This window comes from Lepidochelys olivacea (genome assembly GCF_965140295.1).
Source record: "Lepidochelys olivacea isolate rLepOli2 genome assembly, chromosome: 11".
NCBI classification, from domain to species: domain Eukaryota; kingdom Metazoa; phylum Chordata; order Testudines; family Cheloniidae; genus Lepidochelys; species Lepidochelys olivacea.
In genome coordinates, this window is record NC_140421.1 from 59,162,933 (window position 1) to 59,172,988 (window position 10,056).

Consider the following 10,056-nt stretch of genomic DNA (forward strand, 5'->3'; position numbering starts at 1 on the left):
ATCTGCAGCTGTGGAATTTGAGCACATGATTTGGACAGTCACTTTGAAAAATTTGGTCCTGAACCTGTAGGGACAGCATAATTAGCACAATTTAAAATAATCCTTCAGCAAGGAATAATATATAAGCAAGGTGATCACTATAAAATGTAGTGACTTGTTTAACAAACCAACAGGGATTCCCCATGTAACAACGCTGGAAGCCATATTCCACATATGGCTAAGGATGATGGGTGGAATGAAAAAATCAGCTAAGGAGCAAAGTAAAAGGCCACCACTTATCATAACTATCAGTGTGCTGCACTGTCACAGAGCCTTCCATCTGAGGACCTCAAAGCTCTTTACAAAAATTAGGGAATTAAGTGACACAAACCCTCTGTAAGACTTGGTCATATTACACCTCGTTTTAATGATGGTATAAAGGAGGCACAAAGAGGATAAGGGCTTGTCTGCATGGGATGTTAGTGTGCAATAAAATAGGGTGTGAACCTTAAAATACAATAGCTGTCCCACACTAATTCCCTGCATGGACGCTCTTATTCTGCACTAAAAGTGCTTTGTGTAGATTAATTTTGCTAAACCACAAAAAGTCACTCTAAGTACAGAGTAAGAGTGTCCACACTCTAAAGTCATATCCTAGCTTATTACACAATAACTTCCCTGGGTACATAAACCCTAAGTCCCAAGGTCACTCAGGAAATCTGTGGCAAAGCAAGCATAGAAACTAGGGGGTAAATCCAGCTGGTGTAAATTGTCAGAGCTCCATGGAAGTCAACCAACTGTAACAGTTTACATCAGCTGAGGATGTGTACCAAGGTCTCTTGGCTCCCAGTCCTGTGCATCAGCCGTAAGAACACTATTATCATTATTTAACATTTAGATTTCACCTTTCCTCCCTTTGCATAAATGCAAACCCCACCATTTCCCTACTGCTGAATCAGATTTTGCAAACACATGGATCATCAATGTTTAGGTAACTGCAAATTTCATTGTCCTCCACAATTTGTCATATTACATAATCCTAAGCATTAAGAAAGAGTGGGCCACTGCTATTGTGGTTCATAATATTTTTTTATAATAGCAGATTAGGGAGTGTAAAATAATAATTTCCTTATAATGTGTATACAACATGTGGAGTCTTGTGTATTTAATATTTTTCATAAAAATCTTATGCATTTAAAATTTGTTACATAAATGGAATATGGCTTCATTAGCTAAACTGCATAAGAGCATAATCTGTACTTGAAAGCAAAACCATAACTCTTAGAAATTAGACAAACTATATATAACAGAATCTTTCAGAAGGGGATAAAATGGTCACATCTAAATAAAAGACATCATGCACCGGGTGTAAAACTGTTGGCTCAAGTCACTTCCTGCATCTCAGCTGAGTCCTCAATGATTTTGTGCTTTAAAAAAAATAATTGGAAAAAGCTCAAAACACCATGTGTACCATCTGGTTGTCTAAATGTTGAAGAGCAGGTTTAACTTTGGGTGGGGATTTTGATTTTCTAACAGCATATCAATTTCATATCTTTCTTAACAATAAACGGTTAAGTTAAATCCTTTGATTTGGATTAATCGGTGCAGACAGGGTCATATGGATGGAAATGTGCTTGCCATGTTGTGTGTTTTCCATGTGTTGATGTACAATGTTAATGTACAGAGACAAGGTGGGTGAGATAATACCTTTTCCAAGCTTTCCAGCTGCACAGAGCTCTTCTTCCCAGACCTGAAGAAGTGCTCTGTGTAAGCGCAAATGCTTGTCTCTCTCTCCAACAGAAGTTGATCCAATACAAGATATTACCTCACCCACCTTGTCTCTCTACTATCCTGGGACCAACACGGGTACAACAATGCGGCAAATAGTGTTAATGAACAGACAGTAACGAGTTAAAAAGTGATTATGTTCCTAGCACTAATGTATTATCCTTTTTGCTTGGCAGTGGAAATCTTGACTGCTCGTCAGAAAAGAGCTGAGGAGCTAAAGAGACTGACAGACTTAGCTAGTCAGATGGCTGAGACACAACTGGCTGAACTCAGGGCTGAAATCAAGGTTAGTCCACCAAGACACTTCCATTTGGATGTGTGCTCTCTTTACATGGAGACTAAGCCTGTGCTGCCAACATAACTTTGTATCCCTATTCTGTGCTATAAATGCTTAGGACCAGAACGTTGCTGACCATTTGTGGGTGTGGCAGGGAGGAGCACCTGCTCAGGGCAAGCTTCTGTACTTCTGGCCAATGAATAGAAACTAGTATGGAGGCGGTCCAAGCTGCACCCTATTAAATAGTGTAGCAGGGGCTTCTGCTATGTGTGCATCCCAGAGTTATTAGTCCCAATTAGTTGCGGCCCATATTGAGCCTGTAAGCTTAAAGGTTCTTCTTGTATTGTGCTCTGAAGCACACCAACTCAGACTGCAGGTGACAGCTTCGCTGAGATTGCCTTGGCACAGAAACTGACACTGGGGGTGATGTGACATCAGGAAAGAGGCCATCCCTCCAATAATGGTTGCTGAATAGTTGCTACTGAGGCTTTTTGGACTGTAACCAGTACCTTGAAGTGCACTTGTAAGTGAACAGGTAACCCCCAGAACGGAGTATTGCTGGTATATTATTGTAGCACACCAAAATACCTTGCTCTCTCCCCTCCCCCTGTGGAGGCGTATGCAGCGACCAGGAGGGGCTACAAGTTGGAGCTCTGTATAACCCCACATGTCAGAGCTCTCAGGGAGGAAGCCAAGAGCCTTATTTCTACCCTTTGGTACCAGTCACAGAGGAGGAAGCAAAGCTACAGAAGGGCATTCCCAGCCACTTCTATCAGGTTCTGCAAGTGAGTCAACAAAATCTTTCGGCGGAAATCAAAGGCCGCTGAGAGGCCTAACAATCATGAGGCCACTTTGGGCCTGATTCCATTTACACAAAGGTGCATTTGTACTGCTCTGGCATTGAAAAGGGGCCTTAAAGTGGGTGTATTGTACAGAGTAATGTACACCTACTTTAAGGTCCCTTTACGCTGCCAGAGCTTAATACAGGATGGGAAACTCCTCCTGTTTTATCTGCTCAGATTCTGTGCAGAGAGCCTGAGCACTATGGATGACAGACAGCAGAGACCATACAGTGACCTTGGGATAATTAACATTAGGGTGATTTCTTCACCATCTATATAATGAAGTGGGCTACATTAGAATGTTAGCCAATGTTAATTTCCTTGTATTTTTGTAGCACTTTGTGAGCGAACGCAAATATGATGAAGAGCTGGGTAGGTCTGCCCGGTTCTCCTGTGACACAGAACAGCTAAAGACCCAAATTCAGCTCTGCGGAGAAAGTAAGTTCTGGTGATTTTCAAAGTAAGTGCTGTGTGAATGTAGCAACTACTTGACTTCTCTGCACTACCATGATGTCAAGGGACCAGATTCAGCCCTGGCATAAGAGGGAGCAACTGCACTGATTTCAGATGATGTGTATTGTTTTTTGCAGAAGCTAAATTTGGTGCAAGGTATTTTACACCTGTCCTTCTGAAATTTACTGAGATGCTCACAAACCATTGTCTGCTTCAAAAGTCATGTTCCCCGGATGCAAAATTTGACCTCTCTGATTTCTCATTATGTCGTGCAAGACTTTGTATGTTTTTTTAAAAAACAAATACTTCAATGCTTTTCTCCTCCCGCCAGCCATCCGCCTCTACTCCACCAGCCCCAGCACTCATGAGCAAACAAAAACATGGCATGGTGGAGGAAAAACGATTTCAGGAAGAAAACAATTTCCAGCTTCAGGTTTCCAAGGAGTTACTATAAATAGCAAGAAAAACAAATCGTGAATCTGCCAGAATGAATCTTGTGATTCCATCGCCTAAGAATTGTCTCCCTCGAGTCACAAACAGTTTAAAACACAAGAACACAGGAATTGCTATTGCAGAACAGTCTGAGGGATCCATCTAACCTAGTATCCTGTCTCTGTTAGTGGCTAATCCCAGATGTGCTGGAGGAAAGCATGAATTTCCAAATAATGCATCTAATTGGGCACAGTGATCTTATGGTAACTATCTCATGCCCTAAAGCTTAAGGATTTGGAAGTTCTTTAATTGTTATCCTACCTAGTGTAACCACAGCTGCTATTGATGTAATATATACTTGTTTTTTTAATTTTACTAAATATTTCCCTAAATAACCTGCAGCTGCAGTGAATTTCACAGGTTAATTATTTTTATTTAGGCCTTGGCTCATCAGTGCAGTTACCTAACTCTAAGCACATGAGTTGACCCACTGAATTCAGAACATTGCAATCTGTAGGGCTATTACTCTTAAGGATAGTGGTGAGACAGTAGGGCATTGGACTGGGACTCAAGAGATCTGGACTCAATTCCTAGCTCGGCTGGAATAGTCAGTTCCTCTCTCTGGGCCTTTTGTCTCTCTCCCGTCCTTTGTTTGGCTTGTCTATTTAGAGTGTAAGATCTTCAAGGCAGGGACTGTCTGTCACTGTGTGTCTGTACAATGATAACCATCATGGGACCCTAACCAAGACTGGGACCTTGAGATGCCACTGTAGTACAAATAACAACTAGTAATGTGCTTATAGGTAAGCATGTGCTGAAGGGCTTTGCTGACTTGGGGCCTTTTTGCAGGAACAACTAACACAAGTTTGTGCAAAGTAAGGAACTTGTGGGGTTTGAGCAGCCAGGGAGGGTAAGCTGCACAATCTGACAGTGTAAGACAGGCATTAGTGTGAAATGAAAGCAACAGGAATGATATACATCTGTGAGTGATGGACATTGGGATTTTAAAGTGTTCCAGTTGCTCTCTCCCCAAAGTGTAATCATCTCTATAAGATCACTTTAAAATATAACATCTTCATTGTACTATTTCTTTTTTTTTTTTACAATTTTCTAAAGGAAAATATGTATTTTCTGTTAAAAAGTAAGCAGCCCACTTTATGACAGGCAGCTTGATGCGTGCACTGGCTTCCACACCAGCCTGTCTGTCATAAAAAAGACAGAATGGTAGAATTCAATGCTAGCGCAGCTCAGGTCATCCTCTCTGCTTACAAAACAAAGACCTATATTTCACTGTTTTGCTCTATGCAGTTCAGCAATATGGAGTTAGCAAAAATAATGTAAGAGGTCACCTAGTGGAGGGAAATAAATAAGAGATTAAAAAAACACTACCAAAACTAGCTAGTGCTTGGTTTGTAAATACACTTGGCATTAGGCTGCAACCTCTTTTTTCATCCTAGTGGTGGAGAGATGGGGAATCCTCCCTGAATAATGTTGAACATTCGATAAAACTATGTATCTGGCTGGAAACTTCCTTTCTCTCTGGACGCTGAAGACTCTGTCCACCATCTCTTGCTTTTGATGCATATTTGCATCATGTGTGCTTGTAAGACAAAGTGGGACAAGGAAGTTCTGTAATCAGAAGTCAGAACAGAGTGAGGTGGGGCAGCCATAATCTATTTACAGCACCAGAGCCCTTTCTGAGACTGCTAATGGACCAGAAACTCAGATGGCTGAAGACCCTATGGAAGTGCTATAGGAATCCAGAACTGAAGAGTTGATTTTAGTGAACTTTAAGCCTAAATCTGTAAGTGTTTGAGATGCAACCCTTTGAACTGGGTGGTAGCAGAAGTGACAGAAACATGTGAGATTGTACAGTGGTAATTCCTCAAGTAGTTTTCCAATGGCATATATGAGACGAGTTTGTGGTCTCCATCAAGGTAGTAGTAGACAAGTGTCCATATCACAATCAGGCCTTTGGGTTGGCAGGATCCCTATAGAGGCTAATTATTGAATGAGCCATGGAGACTGGACTATCCTCTCACTCCTAGAGATGGCCTTTGCAACTTGCAAATCAGAGTAGAGGCACATTGTTGGGGCATAATAGGGAAGCTCGCATGGCATGGCTGTTATCCATGCTATACCTCTTCTGTGGAAGGAGTCAAAACTCCACTCAGCAGCCTTTTATCAGCATGAAATGCACTTCAATTTCCAGGCCAAATTCAGTCCAAGGTGTAAAGGGAAACAACCAGCATTGGATTATCACATAGACAAAGTAGGCACGTGCCTAGGGCCCAAATTCAGGGAGGCGGCCCAGGGCCTACCGAACAGCCATGCAATTCATGCATCACATCCAGGCTGGCCATGCTCTGGATTCACCAGGACTGACTGCTCATCTTGCTGCTACTTGTGGTGTTGCTCACCATGATGGAAGGGTAGCTGGCCAAATCTGAATGGCACTACAACCCCATGAGCCAGGTAACAACGCCACTCACTCAAATTTGGCCCAGCCATCCCTCCACCATGGTGAGCAGTGTTCCCTCTAATTTTTCCCACCCATGTGTGGAATGCATTTCATTATGTGCACCAATATGGAGGTGATGTCTGACACATCACCTCCATATTGGTGCACATAACAGTATTCATGTGGTGTGGTTCAGAGTGTGGGAGGGGGCTCAGGGCTGGGGCAAAGGGTTGGGGTGCAGGGATGTGAGCGCTCTGGTTGGGGGTGCAGGCTCTGGGGTGGAGCCGGGGATGAGGGGCAGAGGGTTGGGTGCAGGGGTGAGGGCTCTGGCTGGGGGTGCGGGCTCTGGGGTGCGGCTGGGGATGAGGGGTGCAGGAGGGTGCTCTGGGGCTATGGTGGGGAGAGAGGACCCTCAGCTCTCTCCCCCCGCAGCAGCACTTGGGCTGGAGAGGAGAGGGCCCTTTCTCCATTGTGGCAGCTCATGGACCTGATTCTGAAATGACTCCACTGAATTCTGGTGTAACTGAGATAAGAATCTGGGCCTTGTGTTTTGGTGCTGATGATGTACCTGATAATAGGAGTGTTTTTCTTTTGTAGTTTCTCATCCAAAGAACAACTACTCCTCAAGAACACCATGCAGTTCTGTGCTGCTGTCAGTGACTTCGCATGTGGCATCTGGCAAGCAAAGTACACACTCCCGAAAATCCTCTAGTCACATCAAGAACTTTGACAGTAAAACGGCCAGCACTAAAATGCCAAATCATCTTATTTCCAATCCCACAGAATCCTCTCCCCAAGTAACCCCAACAAATAAACAGGTGAGAAACTAGAAACGAGCTAGACTGAAGTTCAACAGTCACAAACTCATGGGAAAATCTGTGGTATTCCAAGTGAACAAAATCAAACCAAATACCATTCTGCAATACATCACATGCAATTCGCCATTGACAGGGATGGACAAAATGAACTAGTAGATGGTTTCCAAATCCAGTTTCATGACTGTGTGGAACATAGGTGATGGGAGAACATCGGAATTGCCGTACCAGGAACAGATCAATGCCCTGTGACCACTACCAGTTGCTTCAGAGCAAGGTTTTCAAAACCCTGCATGATACCTAATTGCCCTATACTATGCTATGGGGAAATAGTGATCAGCTTATGCCTTCAGGACCTGGTAGATCTTGAAATTTGAAATCTGCCTGATTTCAAGAGAATTATATTATTTCACAAGTTCAGTAGTTCTGCTAACTATATTGTGGCATATTTATATCTGTTTCATTTACAGGAGCACCCTGCAATATCCTTGTCCTGTAGTGCTTACTTAGGTAAAGCTCCTGAGGAAGTCAGTCTGAGTTTTGCCTGACCAGGGATTACAAAATGAGACAGACCCATAAAGAGAAAATAAGGAGCATTTTATAAGTTCCATGTGTACATAGAATCTGCTGCCATAGCAGTCATACAACTCCATGGAAAACCACCACTTTCCACAACCGATAAAAACTCGCTCTCTGTAGGTGGTAAACAAAATGGGCGTCTCCCCCATCCCTCTGGATTCTTAACTCTTTTCTTTCCAAATGGATTTCCGCTGTTTCTTTCTGCAGCTCTTACTGTACTATTTACACAACGCTTTACTATCCAGAAAAATAGCAGTTGTGTTCTTGGGGGGCCGAGTCAGAGTGAACCTGGGTTCAGACCCTCAAAGGTATCTAGGTGCCTCACTCCCACTGATTCCAATAGGAGGAATAAGGCACCTAAATACCTTTGAGGGTCAGGGCCCACGTGTTTTTACTGCTACTTAGCTTTGCTGCTGGTGTTTCTGTGGAGCTGTCTAATACATCATCGCCTTTTGACCAGCACACGCATTTGCAGACTGCTCAGGTGCCAACTCTGTAGTGATGGTCTTGTAGATGTAGCAGTTTTTAACAGAGCTCTAGCAATGATCAAGCTTATATGTTCTGTTACGTGCAGGGTTAAACAAATGCACTGGATGCATAAGGAATTTGATTCTGCATATACTTATTAATATTCACTGTGTTATATTTGTTTTTAACAAAATCTTTTAAAGGGGCATGCAACCTAACAATCATTCATTTTCTTTCTTGGTAGAATGTGCCGTCTAGCCAGAGACGAAGATTTAACTCACAGTATCACGGCATCCGGCTCAATGGATCGGTCAAGTCACAAGGTGCCAGTAACGAAACAGATCAAAATAATATAAAGAGCAGTTCCAGATATGAACACAGAAGACAACAGCATAATAGTTTCAGACCTAAAAACAAAGGAGCTATGAAAAATCAAGACCAGTCCACAGCTACAAGGACCACAGAGAATCTCACACATACAGAAAAAACTCAAAGAAAGCATCGTACACCAGACAGCACCGAGCCCAGACCATTCCGCAGCAGCGTTGCTGGGGTATCTCAGTGCAATTTATGTCCTGCAAGAATAGAGGTCTCTGCTGATGCCACTGTTCTTTCAGTGCCAGCTGTGACTTTGGTGGCTTAAATTCTCACCACGAAGAGAGACAGAGCAGATTTATTTTTTTCCATTTCAGTATCTCGCTCAAGATGCTAGTTGAAATGCTGACAAAAAGCTAGTCTGTCAGAAAACAGAATCAGTTTAAATCAGTTGCTGCTTAAAAACCTGTTGGTATTTTTATTAATTCCAAATAATCAATAATAGTTCACCTCATACTTTCAAGGCTTTGCTCAATGTGCCCAAGGTTATTTTTGTCATGACAATGCAGCATTTTAGCCAGGCAGTATTTGCTTCTTAGAAAAATCAAATCTAGGTTGAAAAAAATAAATTGAAGATTAAATGCATAGTAGCAAGATGCCCGCTATAGATATGCGGTTGTACCAGTCCACTCTGTTGTTTGTAGAGCTGCTAATGTTAGAAAAAATAATAGGAAGTTCATACATCATGGTCTGCAATGAAAACAGATGCTCTTATAGAATTTTTCTGTACAAGTCTATACAGCGCTCTTTCTCTCCATATATATATCTATATTATATACTCTCACAATATTGCTCTATACAAATTAAAAAACATAATACATTTGATTTCTGTCTGTTATTCCATAGTGAAAGATCTGTAAGATCAAGTATAAATTGTATTTAATACATAACATAGTATTTTTCATTGGTAAACTACTCAGTCTGGAAAAATGCTCATTTCTTAAGTTTGGAATGTATATAGTCACGGTTATCCAGGTGCACAGTCCAAATCGCCACCTTTATCAGTCACTTTTCTATGAATAATCAGAATTATTTTTTTGCGTATGAAAAGTTGCAGTTCCCAAATCCAAACTGTTCCCACAGGAGAGCTATGACTCTTACAACTCTGTTATGGCAATGTGCAGCAGAAAGTGGAGAGGGATATTTGAGTGGCTATCACATCCATCTGAATTTTCTATTTAAAAAAAATCCTAGATAGTTTTAATGTTCTGATTCTGAATTTCAAAAAGCTTGTTTCTTCCAAAAAAATTAAAAGCCACTCCCTAAAATCTCTAATGTTTGCTGCTTTGCAGTACCAAATCACATGAGCTTCTCATTTGTTTATACTCACCTTTGCGGCAACAACCACCCTCAACATGCACTTTAGGCCCAATCTTGCAGTTCTTATTCAAGTAAAAGTCCCACCAAGATCAGTTCTCTTTTATCAGTTGATTTTTAGGGCTTTATTCCTTGCTTGTTGAAATTTATCTTAGACATTTGGGACCTGACCTCACGGATGTCAACTGGAGTCTTTCAACTAACTTCAGTGGATTCTGGATCAGGCCCTTACTTTCTGTTGTGGACTAGATTCCAATACCCTGAGTCACA

General features: G+C 41.9%; 1 protein-coding gene across 2 annotated transcripts in view; it reads left to right on the forward strand.

The window, feature by feature from the left end:
• The window catches only part of SPATS2L (spermatogenesis associated serine rich 2 like), a 145,821-nt gene extending 136,552 nt beyond the window's left edge, over positions 1–9,269 (forward strand). The window contains exons 10-13 of one of the 2 annotated variants that reach the window (XM_084644128.1): positions 1,944–2,053; positions 3,222–3,324; positions 6,830–7,050; positions 8,339–9,268. In XM_084644128.1, coding sequence (XP_084500254.1) covers positions 1,944–2,053; positions 3,222–3,324; positions 6,830–7,050; positions 8,339–8,737 — 833 coding nt within the window. In that variant the 3' untranslated portion in view covers positions 8,738–9,268. Of the gene's footprint in view, positions 1–1,943; positions 2,054–3,221; positions 3,325–6,829; positions 7,051–8,338 lie in introns of both variants that reach the window. The other variant, XM_084644129.1, reaches the window with a different exon arrangement.
• Positions 9,270–10,056: the final 787 nt, after the last annotated feature.